Genomic DNA, 20,269 nt, shown 5'->3' with positions numbered 1-20,269 from the left:
GGTTGAGCAAATTAGGAACTACAGAATTGTTGCTTTTTGCCTGTTTAGAGCTGTCACTCTTCCAAGGAAGCAAGATGGTAGCTGTTTTTGAGACTAACTTATACCTGTGGCCATTACCAGCTAGTATATGACTTCACAGGACTTCAGCCAGTATCCCTAGCAGGGGTGCTGGTACAATTTGTATAGTGGGGGTGCTGAGAGCCATTGAACCAAACTGTAAACCCAGTATATGATGGAAACCTCTTCAAGCCAGGTGGTGTAGCAGCACCCCTAGTTCCAGCACCGAAGAGCCCTAGGTACACAGATAATGAACTCTCTTCTCATTCCTGAAGGAGCTCCCTCCAGTTAGTGCTAAGGTCTGCTGCTGGATGTGTGTAGGGAAACTTGCACTGCTGTTGTCTATGCTGCACCTGTTCTGTGATCAGAGGACTTCAATCTCTAGGGTTGGCAAAGCCAATCTGGTGCCTTTTTTGAGTTTTAAATGCCACGAGGAAAAGAAAATACAAGCAAGAGAACAAAAGAATCCTACTTTTGGCCCAGTTCTGCAAACCCTTCACTCATGCGGGTCATCCCGTCGGAGTCAACAGCATGACTTGTGAGAGAAAGGATGGATTATTCTGCCACCCACTGAGGAGTCCCTTACCCCTGAAATAGCCAAAGTGAATAAGGGTGCAAGACTAGGGCCTTCAGTGATTGAGAGTTTTCAGGATCAGGTCCCAAATGTGTATCAAGCTTAATTTCAGTATGGAAAAACTCATTCTGATTGTTGTTACTGTTTGTATTACCATAGCGCATAGGAGGCCTAGTCATAGACTAGAATCCCATTGTGCTAGGTGCTGTACACAGGACAAAAGGGCAGTCCCTGCCCCCAGAAGCTTACAGTCTAAGTAACTCATGAAGCGCTTTCTTATTAATTTCTGGAGAGAGGGGAAACAACGACCCATGAGTGGTGGAATGAAAAGCAGTCACTCATCTCTGTGGGGGAAGGTGCGCTGGAGGTTGGGTGGTTCTGCTGCACTCTTTGATCATGCATGTGTGGAGGAACACAGAGACGCTGTTATACAGGCTTGCTCACCCAGTGAGTTCCTGGATATTACAGTAAAACAATCCAGTGTGCCTAGAAATAAAAGGGACAGCAGCCTCACTTGGGATTTGTCTTCTGAGGTTCTCTAAGGGGAGTCGCACCAAAGGGTGTCTGAACCTTGGGCCTAGATGTGGTGGAGGGCAGAGTTAGAGGTCTATGGCAGGACATTACACCCCATATAGTCTGTTTCCCTGCCACTGTGATGTATTTCCTCCCAGACAAAGGAACTGGCACAAACTTTTCCCTGATCTAACTCCACTGAAGTCATCAGAGTTCCACCAGGGATGAATGTGGCCCAGTTCTAAAGTGGTGAGGTGGAACAGTGCATAGTAACGGAGCAGCATTGCTGGCTCCTCTGCAGAACTGCCAATTAGATGCTCATTTCCTGGCTGTATTACAGCATAGCTCTGTATAGTAGTTCCTCTTCTCATTGCCGCCCTCAGCCAATTGCATCTTAAATCAATACCAGAGGATCACAGGGTGTGAGCAATGGGAGAAGCCTATCACTTATGTGTGTGCTTTGTGCGTGGCCGGCAAAACAATCTCAGGCTCCGGCAGAGACAAAGAGTGTGAGAACTGGTTTAGTCAGAGCCTGCAACCAGCTGAACTGGGTCTGCCCTAGGATCAGTGGCAGCAACTCAGGAGAAGGAGAGAGGTCTGATAGCTCTGAGGCAGACAGCCCTCGGAGCCGGTCATGCTGGCCCAGATACCCTGTTAAATGCAACCCCCTGGGTTTGCTCTCCTCTCTAATGAGACCTCTACAGGGCTGCAGGAGACAAGGCATCATACTGGAGATCGTGACCCTCTGCCTGGCTGCTGGGTGGGCTCTACAGAGTAAGTGTCCTGGATGAGTTTAATCTGTTTGCTTTGTGCTCTCCCCAACTTTGTCTCTCTCTTCCTCACCCTACCTTCTTTTCTCCACCTCCTTTTACTTGTCCCTTTCTCTCCTTCTTTTCCCCTTTCCCCCATCTCCTTTCTTCCCATCTCTCTTCCAATCTTTGTTTCTGCTCTCTCTCTCTCTCTCTCTCTCTCTCTCAGCCCTTTGAGCTGTGTATGAACAATGTAGTTCCTAAGTCTTTGAGAGCAGGGGAATGTTTACATTGTGGCATATGCACTTCCAGCCCCTGATGCCAAACTGAACTCAGCTGACTCGGGCTTGCGGCGCTCAGGCTAAGGGGCTGTTTAATTGCAGTGCAGACGTTCGAGCTCAGGCTGGAGGCCAGGCTCTGGGACCCCACAATGGGGGAGGGACAGCATGGGGTGTAAGTCTGCACAGTGCTTGGCCTTGGAAAAGTAGCCAAGACTGTTCTGGCAGTACTTTTCATTCACACTACTGGAGTTTGTGTGTTGTGGGGAATCAGATCTACTTTGTTGGTCTTTACCCTGACAATGTTAATAGTTGGAGACATCTAGCCCCAGTTTCTGTTCCCTACTCCTTCTGCAGAAGTAAGAAAGCAGATGAGCATTCAGCATTGGGTGAGCTTCAGCTCTTAGGCAGGATGAGAGCACATGGATTTAGTAGTGACCCAGCAGAACTGGAAACCAGGTGTAATTCCCATTCCTGGCTGAGAAAGAGGAGGCTTCAACTAATCATATTTTTCTCCTTTATATTTAAACAAAAGAGAGGAAACAAGAACATTTAGTGCAAACAAACCGTACTTAGCACGAAGGGACAGAGCAAAATTGAGAAATATGACAGTGCAGTCAGCAAAAAGCTAAAATGAGACTTAACTCAGAAACACAAAACATCCCGAGTACATTAAAGACAGTGAGCCAAGCTCATCCCTGGTGTAGTACAGTGAGTGGAATTAAACCAGGTATGTATTTGACCTGATGTTTCCTGTGTTACTTCCAAGGAGAGGGTTAATAGAAGCAGCCAGGACAAGCAGAGAGGGTATTCAAATTGGAGTCAGGAGTGTCTGCCTCTGATAATGACTTGCTGTGCAACTCTGTGCAAATCACTTCACTTAACAGTCCTTCAGTTTACATCTGTGTAAAGATTAAATTCCATATCTTCAGCTACAGTAGGATACAGAAGGGGAGTGATGTAGCCATTAGCCCTTTGGTAATTTTACTAACGGTCAATAACATTTTATTTCAAAGCTTTCTCCTCTTCACGAACAATTTCATAGCTGCCAGCTTTTCTCCAAACACATATGCTATCAGCATGATGTAAACTCAGTTTATGTAGCCATGTTAAGGTCCAGTATATGGTGCATTAGTTTCAATTTTGAATCTCTGCAGGGTGAATAACTTGTAGTCCAGCATTTATAGTCTCCAGGAGATGGAGATCTCATTGTACGAGCAATGGTGTCTTCCTGTCAGTTCAGTCTATTCATATTTCTGTGTTGAACGGATTTTTAGTTATTCCTTGCAGCTCAGCACATGTACACACAGAGTTATCTTGCAGTCATTCACAAGAAAATGGATTAGGGTGTGATATTTGCTTTCAAGGCTGTCTGTTTGGATTGGGCAAGTTCAAGAGATCTAAACTGATTGCATGCTAAAATATATTTATATGTTTACTTTTCAGATTGCCAGACTTGACTATGTATGTTAGACAAAGATTTTAAAATGTTTGCAATTATTTTCTGGCAGAAAATTATGCCAGAAAATGCATTCTGTGAAAGGAATACATTTACCATGCAATTACCATGTTCAGAACAATACCATGCATTTATCAAAGCAAGTCACTTTAAAGAGCAAGGTAAAAGGACTACATTTGCCATGCACCACTCTAACACATAGACCAAAAAACAGCAAAGCCCCTTTAAATAAACACCTGATATGGGGAATAAATCTTTTAAAACAATTTTGAATTGTTACCAGAACAGAAAACTGACCTTTTAACCTAATTTTCATGGCTCCTATTTACTCTTTCAGGAGTAAAAAGTGAAATTGACCCATGTTCAAAGGACCTATGAGGAGAGCCTATGTGAGGAGAGCCCTGTGCAGCCACAGCAAATGTGGCTTTACCCTGAAAAATTACATTGTAACACTGGCATTGAGGGATTCCATGTTTATCATTTCTTGATGATTCCAGATCAAATGTGTTCAGTAAACAAATACAAAGATGTGGTTTTATCCTTAGGGCTGATCTTACAAACCTGTGATCTGAGAATTAAACTGTTTTTTCCATCTTGCACAACACTACCAGTAATAATGATTCTGCAGGTTAGATGCTGTGCTGCTGTACTGAAGGCTGATAGGCGTCACAGCTATAACTGAGAGCGGAAGTTGCTGGTAATTTATCCCATTTATTTTCTTAGGTTGGAAGGAAATTGAATTTTGAAAGTACAATTTTTGCATTGAGAATTTTATTCTTTTTGTGTTTGCCTTTGCTGAAATCAAATTTGTGAACTCTCCACAAAGCTCCAAACACAGTCCTAAATGCTCTTTTCTGTGGAGGTCATTTACACTCACTGGAAGGTACCTTTATGCTGCCATAGTGGCATAGAGTGGCCCTAGTGTACCTGAGAGTCAGGATTTCTGTGTTTTCAAGGGTACATATATTTGCAAATTTATATTTTTTTCAATTAAGTACAGCAAGAAGGGCCATGAAAAGGCTTTAAAGGAGACATGCTCACCAACAGCTCCCCCAGACAAGAAGATGTTCTAGTAACAACACGAAATAATCCTTCAGTAGTGAAACTTACCCTTTACTCTTCCAGGTGTTTTGGGTCAATAACTGAGGATTTCAGTCTCCAACTCAAGCATCATAGAATCATAGAATATCAGGGTTGGAAGGAACCTCAGGAGGACATCTAGTCCAACCCCCTGCTCAAAGCAGGACCAATCCCCAACTAAATCATCCCAGCCAGGGCTTTGTCAAGCCTGACCTTAAAAACCTCCAAGGAAGGAGATTCCACCACCTCCCTAGGTAACCCATTCCAGTGTTTCACCACCCTCCTAGTGAAAAAGGTTTTCCTAATATCCAATCTAAACCTCCCCCACTACAACTTGAGACCATTACTCCTTGTTCTGTCATCTGCTACCACTGAGAACAGTCTAGATCCATCCTCTTTGGAACTCCCTTTCAGGTAGTTGAAAGCAGCTATCAAATTCCCCCTCATTCTTTTCTTCTGTAGACTAAACAATCCCAGTTTCCTCAGCCTCTCCTCATAAGTCATGTGCTCCCGCCCCCTAATCATTTTTGTTGGCTGCCGCTGGACTCTTTCCAATTTTTCCACATCCTTCTTGTAGTGTGGGGCCCAAAACTGGACACAGTACTCCAGATGAGGCCTCACCAATGTCGAATAGAGGGGAATGATCACGTCCCTCGATCTGCTGGCAATGCCCCTACTTATACAGCCCAAAATGCCGTTAGCCTTCTTGGCAACAAGAGCACACTGTTGACTCATATCCAGCTTCTCATCCACTATCACCCCTAGGTCCTTTTCTGCAGAACTGCTGCCTAGCCATTCAGTCCCTAGTCTGTAGCAGTGCCTGGGATTCTTCCGTCCTAAGTGCAGGACTCTGCACCTGTCCTTGTTGAACCTCATCAGATTTCTTTTGGCCCAATCCTCTAATTTATCTAGGTCCCTCTGTATCCTATCCCTACCCTCCAGTGTATCTACCACTCCTCCCAGTTTAGTGTCATCTGCAAACTTGCTGAGGGTGCAGTCCATGCCATCCTCCAGATCATTGATAAAGATATTGAACAAAACTGGCTCCAGGACCAACCTTTGGGGCACTCTGCTTGATACCGGCTGCCAACTAGACATGGAGCCATTGATCACTACCCGTTGAGCTCAACAATCTAGCTAGCTTTCTATCCACCTTATGGTCCATTCATCCAGCCCATACTTCTTTAACTTGCTGGCAAGAATACTGTGGGAGACCGTATCAAAAGCTTTGCTAAAGTCAAGGAATAACACATCACTGCTTTCCCCTCATTCACAGAGCCAGTTATCTCATCATGGATTTGTTTAAATTGCAAGTGAAGAATAACTGAAGGTTTTTGATAGTTCCTTTGCTTTCGTGCAGCACTAGTGCTGGTCCCTGTTGTACCCCTTCTCCTGCATCCGCCACGCAATCTGCTCATAGATGCCCATGTTTCTACAGCTTGTCCATAACTGTGCATGCAAAGCCTCTTCTCCCCACAGGCCCAGAAGATCCAATATCTCCTATCTATTCCAAGCTAGAGCACATCTGGAGAGTGTAGCCAGCATGGTCAACTGGGCAGTTGCACACAACAAAGGAGAGCTGCTAGATGTGCTTGCCAAGCTGGACAATCAGGAAAACGCATTTCAAAAACTTGCAGGGATTTAAAGGGGAGGGGAGCCTTCCAGTCTCCATGACCCATGGGCAATGGAGTTCACAATTGTGACCAGAGTGGTCAGTGTCAGGCATTATAGGACAGCTGCTGGAGGACTGTTAGGGTCAATATAAGTAACGCAGTGTCTACATTTGAACTGCATCAACCTCAGTACATCACTCATGGCTGAACACCACTCAGGGAGGTTGTGTTACTGCATCGCTGTAATGGGGTACTTACACTGGTAGGAGACAAATTAAGTGTAGACACATGAACAACTAGGTCAATGCAGGGCGGCATACATTGACCTAACTTTGTAGTGTAGACCAGGCCTGAATGACAGTCTCCTGCCTTTTCTGGATCAGAGGTGGGAGTCAACTTGATTATCTACTGTGTTGGCTCCTTGACATCTTTAACAGTTCTCACTTATAACTGGAAGAACTAGGTGTGGCTATAAACCTATGCAACTAACGCTATAATGTAAAAGGATGTTTATTTTGGTAGGCATGGGTGAATATCTGCCAGTGGGTGGGATTTTCACGTACACTCTTCTGGCAAACACCTTCAGTGTTTAGCTCATACCTTACACATACGTGGGTTTCTGCTTACACATTTTATCTACCATGTGCCTCTTGGTTGTTTCATTCTGAAACAGCTTACTAGCTATTTCTTTAGAGAACAGAGCATAGACTAGCACAGTGGCTGAGATTAGAATCCTTATGAGCCACACAAGGTCCCATCCAAGTCAATAGCAAAACTCCCTCTGACTGATGCTATGGACACATGGCATATTCAAAAACTAGTGTATCAACTTTATAACTGTTATATGTATTATTATGGGCAGGCTAGTGACTATATCCCTGGCTCAGTGGAGGAGTCATAGGGTTTCCTGAAGGAATTAAAGTCATTGGGGGAGTAATTAATCAAATTCATAATGCAGATAACAAGTCTGGGGAAGTGTCACCCTGGGGACGATAGTATAGACTGGTCTAGATAGTATAGAGAGGTCTGGCAAACAAGACCTCCTTGATGTGGAGCAGGGGGTTGCTCACTCAGTGTTGCTAACTCTGACAATTTTTTCATGAATGATGGGATTTTGGCTGGGGCTGACACCGTTCTGGCCCTGAGGCCAGAGTCTCCAGCCCTACAGTGAATTTATTTGTTTGAGCCCTGCCTGAGGGGAAATCCCCTCTGATTGGCTGTCTGCCTCACTTTCCCACCTCCTGGGGCTGAGCAACCAATCAGAGCTGCCGTAGGAAGAGCTCTTTCTCTCTCGCCATAGTAACCTGAAGTCATTCTCACAGAAAGGGAGGGGAGGAGGGAACAGAAAGAGCCCAACAGCTCAGCTGGCTCCCTCCTCCCCTCCTGTGAACAACAGGGGCAGGACAGCACCTCTGCTCCGTGCCTCTGCCTCCCTGCAGCATCCAGCCCAGGAAGGGACATAGGGGGGTGATGAGCCCCTGGAGCTGCCCCACAACCTGGAAGGGGGAGAGGGACCCTGCTGCAGCATCCCCCGGGTCTGGGCGAGGTGGGTGAAGAACTGCAGGAGGAGCAGAGGTGGGGCTGTGATGGGGGGTGGAGGTGGCGGTGGGGGGCAGGACTGGTTTGGAGATTGGGGGAAGAATTCATTGCTGGGGGGATGGGCCAATGTGGGGCTGAGAGCTCTGAAACAGAGGCTAAAATCACCACACGTGTTACTTTGGGAGAGTTGGTGACACATACTGGGGATGGGCAGGGGGGGTTCAAATGTCAAGACAGACCAAAAAATCCACCTCTATCTATCTAATTATTTTTGGACCTATCTTATGACTCGGGAGGAGGGGGGGGATCTGAGTCATGACTTTTGAACATTTGGGTTTGGCGATACTGCTCACCCTTGATTCAACAATGGACCTGAGACTGTGACCAAGAAAGGCAGACCCTGACGTACTTAATCCTACCATACCAGAGTCCCTAGATGGATGATGGATGTCTGCCTGGTAAGTCTGCAAATATTCAATTCATTAAGAACATAAGAGCGGCTATACTGTGTCAGACCAAAAGTTCATCTAGCCCAGTATCCTGTCTTCCGGCAGTGCCAATGCCAGGTGCTTCAGAGGGAATGAACAGAACAAGTAATCATCAAGTGATCCATCCCCCGTTGCCCATTCCCAGCTTCTGGCAAACAGAGGCTAGGGACACCATCCCTGCCCCTCCTGGCTAATAGCCATTGATGGATCTGTCCTCCATGAACTTATCTAGTTCTTTTTTGAACCCTGTTATAGTCTATAGTCTTCGTTGCTTTTAAAGGTATGTTTTTTCTGTAATGCTTTTGTTCTGAATAACTTTGCTTTAGGAAAACTGGCTGGTCACTGGTTAACCCTGTTATTGCCTCTGAGAGAACAGGACTGCAGGTGCTGATCTAAAGTCAGACCTGCAAGGATAATCGTAGTAAATTACAAGATTCTGTAGCCTATGTCCCAGTCTGGAGGAAGCAGAGTGCAGGATCCTGCTCCGAGAAGGATGATGGCTAAAGGCCTAAGATCTAAGTGGGATGTCCTTAAGGACATCCACTGGGAGCAGCGATCGGCCGAACCTGCGGATGCAGGTAAATAAACTGGCCTGGCCCGCCAGGGTGCTTACCCTGGCAAGCTGCGTGCCAAAGGTTGCTGATCCCTGGCTAAACAGATAGCTTTTAAAAATCTCAGTCTCTATCTAGGGCACTTACACACTTACCTTCCTTTACAGCTAAACTGAATTACCTCAAATCAGGCACCCCAAATTACTAGTTACTTTTCAAAATCTTCGCCTACATTTTTAAAACATGCCAATAATCAGGCCCGGATTAACCAATGTGCACTTGGTGCCCGTGCACAGGTCCCTCATCAGGGGGGCCACTGACCACAGGAAACTCCCCCCCAAACCTGAGTGGTGCTGCGACCCCATATGCCAGGTTGCAACACCACTCACTCAGGTTTGTCCCTGCTGCCTCTCATGACGGAGAGGTGGCCGGGCCAAACCTGAATGAGTGACATTGTGACCAGGGGCTGGACCCCTTCACTTCTGCCATAGCCACCAAACTATCAGAAGGCTTGCCATGCCCCACCAGAAAGTCAGATGCTGCCCTTAAGGAGGAGAACCCACTCAGCTGAGAACCTCTGTTCTAGGGAGCAGAAGGGGGCAGACGGGCAGCCCACAGAAGTTTTGTCTAGAGAGGCAATTGTCTTGTATATCACATGGTCTGTCTAGTTTAAGGAAGAGGAAGGCAATTTCCATAGTGCATAGGTCCCAAAATTCTTTAATCTGGGCCTGCCAGTAATACTTATAAGAAAGAATAAATGTTTGCAATTATAGTCCTACAGCAATATGTTTTACTTTCACAAGAAAAGTGAAAGAACTCAACATGATGAATATTAACTCTATTGAATTTGGATTTGTTTGGAATTCTTGCAGAAGCAAAACCTATTTCCACAGGAATATCATGCCAATATACAGCACTTGCTAGGCGGTATTGCAAATGTGTCTCTTGCCGCAAGCTGTAATAAAACTGAATGCGTCAATAGAGGAATACAGATCAAGGAGTAAGATAGAGGGGGTTGGGCTGTTATATATTCCCTAGCAAAGGTGAGCTTTGATCCAGACGTGTGTGTGTTGTGCCTTCAGCTATTTAATACGTGTAGTGTTGTCATACAGAAACTATATCCTGCAGAGCCAAGGCTCGGAAACTTTTTCACACAGCGGAACGCTTCCTAGGCTAGAGCCCCTCTTATGGATGCCGCCCTTCGCAGCCCTCGAGGCAGCTATCTGGGGTACTTACATGGGCCCCATCACTGAGGAATCTGAGCTCTTCATGATCTTTAATGCATTTATCCTCACAGCGCCTCTGTGTGGGAGGGCAGTGCTAATATCCCCATTGTACAGATGGGGAACTGAGAAACTAAATGACTCAGATAGGAAGCCAGTGGTAGAGCAGGGAGTTGTATTGGGGTCTCCCATGTCTCAGACTGGTGCCATACCCATTGGGCCATCCTTCCTCTCTCATAGCTAGACTCTGTGTAACTTGTTTATATGAAAAGTAATATTAGGCCACTATTAAAGAAACAAGCTGAAAATCAGCTCACTTTAACATGATGGTTGAGATTAAAAAAAATCTTATGGAAATCCTAAAATAGATTTGGACTGGGTTACAGCGAGCAGCAGATGTCCCTACCAAAGACTGATAGATGCTTCACTCTTGTGCCGAACAGCTTTGCGGCTCTCCGAACAGCTTTCCACAGACCGCTGAAAAGTACTGTCCTGAAGTTGTTCCTTGTAAACAATAACATGGGGAAATTACTGCACATTAAAAATAGTTTCATTAGAACATCGGCGTCAGTGTTCTCAGTGCAATGGCAATTCAAGAGGATGCTGTCGGAATGTAGTTCCGACTCTGTTAGTACAGTCAGACTATGATAACTTACAAAGAGATTCTGTGACTAAATCTGAGAGGAAAACAGTTTCCCCATCCTGTCAGATTAAAAAAATAAATAAATCCTATTCTGCATTGGGGAGAGAGCGACAGCAATCACACCTCCACCGCTCCCAAATAGCCTAAGTTTGCGGCACTCACTGGCAATGTAGAAGACCACATTCAAGTCCCTGCTTTGCCTGAGACTTATTTTTCCTCTTCATTGATCCTGTTTGTTATTGTGTAATTTTTAAGCATTGCATATCTGTCCGGAGCATTGGATGGACATCTTTTTATTACTAAAGTCTTAATAAAGTATATAAAGAATATTCTTTGGCTGAAACTACAAAGTCCAAACAATTAACTGCATATTCTATGATTAACTGCATCAGGCGTACCAGAAGGCCAGGGAGGCTAACAGTCAATCTAGTGCCAAGCCACAAACCTGCTGCTTTTACAAAGAGCTGCATGCCATACATGGGGGAGACCCCACTACCACCCCACAGACCACCACGGATACCTCCAAGGAGACTGAGCCACAGGCCCCTGGGCTGAACAGCAAGGATAAGGAGGGAGTGAAGGAGGCCTGGCTGATCTCACTGCTCCCAAGGGACTGGAGGGATTCCCAGGATGTGTGTGTGTTGGGGCACTAGGGAGTGGGGGGTTCTGTGTGGGGTGCTGGGCAGTTGTGGTGGGGCTATAGGAGGGCACTGGGCAGGGGTGGTGGTGTGCAGGGCACTGGGCATTTATGGTGGGGGGATTTGTGGTGGGGTGCTGTGCATAGCGGGTCCGGGGGGCACTGGGCATAGGGAGTCAGGGGGGGCGTTGGGTGGGGTGGCTGTGTGGCACGGCATGGGCCCGCCCCCAAGGGGAAGTGGCATACTGACAGCACAGAGCCGGGCGGACCAGTGTGTGTCTGGCCATGCCATGCCCCATTGCCCCTGGCTGGCCTCTTGTTCTGGGGACTAACCTCCCCGCACCATGCTCCATTGCCCCCATGGGGGCCCACAAATATGTTTGGCGCCCGGCCCACAAAAGGTTAATCCAGCCCTGGGAGGAAGAGGAGGCGGATGGGGCACATGCTACAAGCCAGGACCTGTTTGATACTCTACCACAGTCCAGTCAGTCCTGGCAGTCAAGCACACGTGAGACCGATGCAGGGAAAGGAACCTTGGGTAAGTGTATAAATTTATTTCCCATTACAGCGATGATGTCCCCTACTTAACAGGACACAACCATTGACTTTTCTCTTAATTTACTCATACTAGAAAAGGTTGAATAGTCATCCTGTGGGATCCAGCCTACCTCTTGCTCCCTGGGCTCATGAAGTCATACTATAACCACCTCAACAGCACCAGAGAATATCTCAACTACTGACTCAGCAGGTGTGGAATGACAGTTGAATACACTTTTGGTAGATTGAAGGGATGCTGGTGTTGTTTACTCACAAAATTGGATGTCAGTGAAAAAAATATCCCAATGGCCATAGCTGCCTGCTGTGTCCTGCATAATATCTGTGAAGCAAAGCGGGAAAAGTTGCCACTGGGTTGGAGGGAAGAGGTAGCTTGGCTGTCTGCTGTGTTTAAACAGCTAGACACAAGGGCTATTAGAAGAGTTCAGCGTGGAGCTATATGGCTCAGGAAGACTTTGAAAGAGCACTTTAACAGTGAGCCAGAGTAATGTGGTATGGTGTAGTGTGCTCTACCTGACCCTGCTGTTTTGGGGCTTGTTAGGAATTGTGTGGTGATTCCTGTACTTTTATGATTATTAACCTGTGTTTGTCACTGATCCTGTGAGTTGAAATAAATGCGTGCTTTCAGAACTGCTAGGCACTCTGCAACATATGCTGTGACCTAATAAAGATGAATTATTTCCCAAACAATAGAATTTTATTCAGTAGCACAGCCAGTACAAAAAAACCATCTGTGCAATTTAAAAGCAAATACATTAAAAACTTAATATACTAATGGAACAGAACTTAACAACGTCCACTTTACCTACACATACCACAACCGTGGCTTTCACAGGTCAGTGTATGTGAAGCTGTGTTTGTCCTTAACGTTCCCTGCAGTGGAGCGGTGGGGATAGGGCCCCTGATGCCATGTGGAATGTTGAGGGAATAAGGAGGTGCTGTAATGGAGTTCTCCATGGACTGCAAAGGGTGGCAAGTCCATGATTGTTGAACCTGCGGGTCCACAAGAACCTGCAGCATTTGTGTTTGCTGCCAGAGAAGTCCCGTTATATCCTGGTGCATCTCCCTCTCCTTTTCTTACTGGGAATCCTGGGCCTTTCTCCTATCTGTGCTTTCCTTCTCCAGGCTATCTGAAATGTTCACCCTCCGGCCTTTGCTCACGGTCTGAGGCAGCACTGACTTGCAGGATCTCACTGAACATATCATCCTGAATCATCTTCTTTTTCCTCCTTATCTGGTTCTGGTGTTCTATGAGTGTGAAGGGAGAACCTCTCAAGGCTGCAATGGCAGTAGCAGCGCATAAAACATACAGAGGTACGATTGTCAGTATCGTCATAGTGGAAAGTGAAACTTAAGATTCAGAACTCTCCTTGCTTACTGGCACCACTCACAGCACCAGACTTGATGAGTTTGACCCACCAGGGGTGAGAGAAATGAGGAGGGAATTGCTCGGTTGCTTGAAACTATAAGTATAGGGAAATGGCAGTGAGTAATGGCACCGTTAGACACAGACAGTGGCGATTTTAGCTGATATCTCACTCCTAATGGTAACAAAGGCAGAGCAAACACAGCTGCTGCTGGTGTCCCGAAGCTGCATGGGCCCACATGCTGCTGGCCTGTGTACTGCAATGGTACGTGCTGAAGTTATCACTGACTGGCATGGTAAAGTCTTCAGGTTTCTCCCTTCAATTGAATGTCTGCTTTTTGGATTATTTCTCTCTTCTCCTGCCCCTGATCTCTCAGCTTCCTTCCTCCCCCCCATCCCCAAATCCACATATCCAGATCCCATAGCCAAAGCTACAACACCCATATTCAAGTGATAAATGGATGATGATCTGAAATGGGATTCACTGTTGCATGACCTCTATCATATCCCCCCTTAGTCTCCTCTTTTCCAAGCTGAAAAGTCCTAGCCTCTTTAATCTCTCCTCATATGAGACGCTCTCCAAACCCCTAATTTACTATTGCATGGTGCAATCTGTAAACAGTAGGGAAATCCACAGGTGGTTTTCTTTGATAGAAGAATTTTTCCTAACTGTTGCTGAGGATGGTTTCTAACTGCAGTTCCAATGGCAGGTGGCCATTGCTTTTTCTATAATCAAATCGGTCTGCTAAATCTCTTCTAAATCGTTTTAAAATTGTGGCACTATAGCACGAGAGCATGTATATCTCTTTGCCAAACTCCAGAAGAAGGAAATTTGAGCTGGAAAGGGAGGGACAGAACCTGTTTGCTGATTGTTTTTCTCTGGCCAGGGGTGGTACTATGTTTTTTGCCACCCCAAGCATGGCAGTCAGGCAGCCTTCGGTAGCACACCTGCGGGCGGTCCGCTGGTCACGCGGCTTCGGTGGCATTTCTGTGGGTGATCTGCCGGTCCTGCGCCTTCGACGTACCCGCCGCCGAATTGTCACCAAAGCCGTGGGACCGGCAGACCTCCCGCAGGCATGCCGCCGAAGGCTGCCTGACTGCCGCCCTCACGGCGACCGGCACGGCTTGCTGTGTTGGTGCCTGGAGCCGCCCCAGTCTCTGGCAATTGGGATAGAGAAGAGGACACATTGAAATTCACCTGAAATGGCTGCTTTTAAAATGAATCAGTTGGGTGAGCATCTGATTTTTAAGAGGAAGCTGCATCTCCCCTAGGGTGACCAGATGTCCCGGTTATATAGGGACAGTCCCGATATTTGGGGCTTTTTTTTAATATGGGCTCCTATTACCCCCCAACCCCTGTCCCAATTTTTCACATTTGCTATCTGGTCACCCTAATCTCCCCACAACAGCACCCATCCCTCCATGGGAAGTACAAGCTAATCCAAAGGAAGATTGAAGCTTTTTGCTTGCGCAATTGTTTTCTCTTAGTCCTCAGGAGAAGCAGAACCATCTAGCTATTGCACATGGAAAAGTCTATAGATTAATAGTTCCCAAACTGTGATTAGCAAAGAACTTACTGATGTTGCAAAAAAAAAAAAAAAAAAAGCTGGCTGGTCACATGGTGATGCCTCATCTTCCTCATTTCCAGCTGCTAAACTGTATTAAAAGAAGTTTAAAATACATGAACCTAATATTACTTTCACATGTCTGCATTTGCTCTAGTTGCCGCTGGTATGTGATCTGATCATGATTGAAAGGGGAAATGCCATCGTAATCACAGATGGAATGAGAGGTGATACCTGAAACAATCTCTTTATTAAGGTGTGGTGCACGCTCTGAAAAGCCTGAAAACTCCTGATTCTGTGTTTATGGAGAGGAAGGGTGGTTCAGGGTTAGAGTGCTAGGCTTGAGACAAACGTTCAGTTTCTTCCTTTACCACAGACTTCCTTTGTGACGTTGGGTTAGTCACTTAGGGCTGGTCCACACTAACCCCCCAGTTCGAACTAAGATACGTAGCTGAAGTCGAAGTACCTTAGTTCGAACTACAAGGTACTTACCGCGGGTCCACACGCGGCAGGCAGGCTCCCCCGTCGACTCCGCTTACTCCTCTCGCGGAGCAGGAGTACCGGCATCGACGGCGAGCACTTCCGGGATCGATTTATCGTGTCTAGACAAGACGCGATAAATCGATCCCAGAAGATCAATTGCTTACCGCCGAACCCGGAGGTAAGTATAGACGTACCTTTAGTCTTTCAGTTCCCTATCTATAAAGTGGAATAATTACACTTCCCTACCTCAAAGGGGTGTTGTGAGGATAAATACACGAAAAGATTGTGAGGTAGTCAGATACTACCGTGATGGGACCACGTATGTACCTAAGATAGATAAACTGAAAACAAATCAGGAAGCAAAAATAACAGTTTCTCTGTTCATACATTTAAATACAATCCATGATTTTAATATATATATATATATATATATATATATATATAAAGCCAAGATTTCTAAAAGTAAATAGTGATTTTGGCTTCCTAACTTGAGCCACCTTAAAGGGGCCCAGTTTTCAGAGAATGCTGAGCATCCATCCTTAGGCCCCACCAAGGTGTCTCCAGTCGGGCACTCAAAGATTGAGGCACATAAAATCACTAGTCACTTAGGAAAATCTGTACCTCTGTTCCCTGTACCTTAAAGGAGGAATGCTACAGTATTGTTTAAGCCTGGCATTGGCCTGAAATCTGATCTGTTCCTGACCATTAGCCACTGTCATGCTGATCACTCTAATACAATGTATGAACTGCCCTCATTATAAGTCATGCTTGCTTAGTACTGCATCAGCACTCACTGCCCAACCCTCCTTTGTTTTTCAGCCCAACGGGGAGTATCTTTACTAGTCCCGCAACCCAACATAAATGCCACCGTGGCACAAAATATTCTCCTCTCTGTTGAATATTCTTGCAAAGGCATAGTCTCCATTGAGTGGAAGCATGTGTCGAGTTGGGGCACCAACAAAATTGTGGAGTGGAAACTGGGGAGTTATACTAACATATCCAAAAGTTACAAGGACCGAGTGAACACTTACGAAAACGGCTCTATACAGCTTCTGAATGTAGGCGTGAGAGATGCTGGCTATTATGTTGTCACCATAACAGAAGAGTTGGGAACCAACATCTATGGCACCATCGTATTAAGTGTCTATGGTATGAACTAATCAGTAGTTCTTTTATTCTACCATTGAACTGCATATGTGCTCATGACCAACTTCATCATGTTATGTTTTTTCCCCCCTTAGAGATTATCTATGAAGATTTACATTTTGTAGCTGTCTTCTTTGCATTTCTCACTGCTGTGTCTGCAGTTTTAGTCTGCTGCATGTGGTTCTGTAATAAATCTGTGCATCTATTCCAGAATAAGAGAGACAAGCTTAAAGGTAATTTTCTGTGGTGGACATCATGATGTAATGAGGTTTCCATGCCTAAATTATGAACATTTGTTCACTTGTGATTTGGTCCTGGGAGGTGCTGAGCATCGATACCTCCCACTGACTTCAATGAGAGTTACTGATTATCAAGATCTAGCCTCTAATGTAGGCCAATGAAGAATGCTCGCTGTTGTTAAAAGTCCTACTTACAATTAGACTTTAAAAAAAGAAAACACTAGTAAATGTACTGTATGGAACAACTCTGAATTGCAACTCTTCAGGCAACTTTTGTAAGTAACAAACCAAGATGATACTGGATTATGCTACAGAGAATATACTTCCTTCTCTATCCAGATCCTACCTAACCCTTCACTAGTTTCAGGCCATCTACCTTCTCAGGGCAGACCTTCCAGTGGCTTTTTCCTGTTGGTAAAAAGTCGGTATTTTTGCCTATCAGGGCATAGTTTGAACTTTTTAATTGTGACCAAGCAGGAAAAATAGACCTTTTACCAGACAAGTAAAGATAGCTTAAGTTCTGAGGCAGTGTGGTCCAAATCATCTTTTTTTTTTTAACTTTTAAGACCCCAAAAGGTTTTCATACATACATGACATATTTCTGTGACTTCTGTTGCAGCTGAAAACACTTTCATTATGTGCACGGAATATACATTGCCATGGTTTACCTAAGATGAACATTTACTCAGCCTCTTAGGGGAGGGCCATTTTGTACAAGATACTACCGTGGGCACAGATACAGAAAACAAGATATTTGACTCAACAACAAACACAATTTGTTGTATCAGATCCAACCAATGATCCATCAGCTTCAGTACCTCACCCAGGGGAATGGTCTAAATAGAGCTCAGTTCTGAGATTTCACCCATCTTCCATCGAGGCATTTGTAACCTAATGCTATTTTTGCTGTGAGTCCTGATTTAAGGAGTTTGTTCAGAGAAGGTCCCCACCTCTGAAACCAGCCAGTGCTGACATTCTGCTAGAGCCAGAGCTTTGTAAACTTCAGAGTAAAGTGCAACCCTTATCTGTCTGGTCAAACTCAGGAATGACAGTGTGTAGTCAGTCACAACAGGTTATGGTATCTTAGTGGTGTTCTGCTCTTTGAAGAAACCAGTATCATAGAGTCATAGAATCTCAGGGTTGGAAGGGACCTCAGGAGGTCATCTAGTCCAACCCCCTGCTCAAAGCAGGGCCAATCCCCAGACAGCTTTTTACCCCAGTTCCCTAAATGGCTCCCTCAAGGATTGAACTCGCACCGCTGGGATTAGCAGGCCAATGCTCAAACCACTGAGCTATCCCTTATGTTTTTAAACATGGTGAGGGGCACTGTATGTGGTTAACTAAAATATTTTTAAATACCTTTACTAAATTGAAAAAATCATTTACAATCCCAGAGTAATCATATCTGAGCAAGTTTGTACTAATGACAAAAGGTTCAGATATTAACATTAGGAGAATTGTTAATTTTGAAATGTTGGTCTTCTAATTGATTTTCAGATCAATAAATTTATCTTTCTATTTGCAGCAAGAACAGCTGAAGAGATAGAACTGCAAACCATTGAGTGTTAGCCAAGAACAGTTCATAACAAATAACATTTCTACCTCAAGAAAAAATAATGGTAAAGGAAAAGGGGGGAACCCACAAAAGGTAAAGTTTTTATACAATCTTTTTTTAACATGACTGATATAGAAACTTCCTGACTTGCAAATAAGACGTCAATTGGAGATGGAATCAGAGCTGCATGTATGGAGCCTCTTGCAAGTGTGAAGATTTCAGTTCTACCATTTACACTGGACAAGGTCAAAGTGAACAGAATGCTTACTTTGTTGAGCATGGGGACTGTTTATGGGCTATATCATAAGATCTTTAGCCTGTATCTCTCTCAAAAAAACAAACCAACCATGCTACTTTGGCTACATAAAACTGGGAAATACAAAGAGGACTTGGTTAGGGTCTTAATGGACATTTGTTTTGCTAATGAGTATCCCAGCTAGTGCAAGTTTCCCATCACAAATAAGCAGCAGACTAGACCTCAGCATTCTTCAACATGCTGCAATTGTGTATTAATGTATTAAATTATTAATTTTAAAATAAATGAAGGACAGTATACTGTATACTGCATATTATGCTGCTATCTTCAGGCAAAAAGAATTTGCTGAAGCCTGTGAAGTCTATTATAATTCATCATGAGACAAAAGTGAATTTGAGCCAATGACCCCATGGTTGAAATTCCATCACTCGGTGTCTTTATGATTGTTTACATTGTTTCGTGATATTAATGCACACTTAACATTCTTATGGAAAGTTCTTAAACAATGAACAATGCAAATGTACAGAAGGTGACACCATCAATAGACTATGATTAGAACAGTCAGAAAAGTTCTGGTGGGGTCAAAAAGTGACATGGAGCTTAATCCAGAGAGGTACAGAGCACCATGGATTCCATAAACTCAGGCCAGGGAAGGATTGAGTCTATCTTGTACGGGAGAGCTGCTTAACAAGGTGGTGTTGTTTTTTTCAGAATTTAAGTTTTAAATGACAGCAAAGCCTCCTTTGCTTTTATTTTTTGTAAGCAAATATTAAATGAATACTGGTCTGTATCTGTGTGCTGCACTTAAGGTTATTATATAGGTCTTCTGAGTGGAGTAATATTGGCTTTTTGAAACAGAAAGCACTAAAGTTTGTTTACTTAAGTAAGTTTGAAAGCATTAAGCTATAAATTATCTTGTTTTTGTAAAAAGAGAGGAATACTATATTATGAAATAAACCTTGAAAATGAGACACACTGGATCAGTCTGTATCTGAACTGATATCTATAATCTTAAATACTTATATGGTCCTTATTATCATAGTACCTAAGTGCCTCATGCTCTTTAATGTATTTATCCACACAACATTCCTGTGAGGTTGGGAAGTGCTATTATTGCCATTTTACAGACTGAAATCAATGGAAGCTAGGCACTTTTGAAAATCCCAGTAGGCACATATCTGCTTCTTAAAGCACCTAAATACCTTTACAAAGCTGGCCTTAAGTAACTTGCCCAAGGTCACATTGGAGGGTTGTGATAGAATAGGGACTTGAAGCCAGGTCTTTCAAATGCTGGACTAGTGTCCTAACCACTAGACAAAACTTCCTTTCATGTTAGATTTTATCATCTTAATAAAACACCACAAAAGAATGTCGTAAGTTTCAGGGGAGTTGCTGTGGTCTGCAGAGATAGCACCTGAAACACATGAAAGAATGCATTAAAAAATGTAACCTGCTAAGCAACTTGGGGGGTGGGGGGAAAACAACAACATGTTGTAACATTATGCAGTCCTGCCACCATACAGCGTAAGGACGGGTCTGGATGTAGGCAGACCTTCAAGCAACACCCAAGTGCTATAGGAAGTATTGTTGAGGATTCAGGAAGCGGGAATTTTTCCCATTAGTGTTGAATCAACATGCCAGTATGGAACGGGGAGGAAGATTATGCTACTTGAGATGCCAACTTTCAGATGAAGCATGAA

The 20,269-nt window shown here is 44.6% G+C and overlaps 1 protein-coding gene across 1 annotated transcript; it reads left to right on the top strand.

The window, feature by feature from the left end:
* The first annotated feature begins 1,833 nt into the window (after positions 1 to 1,833).
* On the top strand, positions 1,834 to 18,327 carry VSTM5 (V-set and transmembrane domain containing 5). The gene is made up of 4 exons (XM_024216374.1): positions 1,834 to 1,918; positions 16,193 to 16,522; positions 16,615 to 16,752; positions 18,284 to 18,327. The coding sequence occupies exons 1-4, from the start codon at positions 1,834 to 1,836 to the stop codon at positions 18,325 to 18,327; spliced, it is 597 nt and encodes a 198-aa protein (XP_024072142.1).
* Positions 18,328 to 20,269: the final 1,942 nt, after the last annotated feature.

This window comes from Terrapene carolina, unplaced genomic scaffold (assembly GCF_002925995.2).
Source record: "Terrapene carolina triunguis isolate 2854851 unplaced genomic scaffold, T_m_triunguis-2.0 Scaffold97, whole genome shotgun sequence".
In the NCBI taxonomy this organism is placed as follows: domain Eukaryota; kingdom Metazoa; phylum Chordata; order Testudines; family Emydidae; genus Terrapene; species Terrapene triunguis.
Note: the sequence above shows the minus strand (reverse complement) of the source record. Positions and strands in the feature narration are given on the sequence as shown.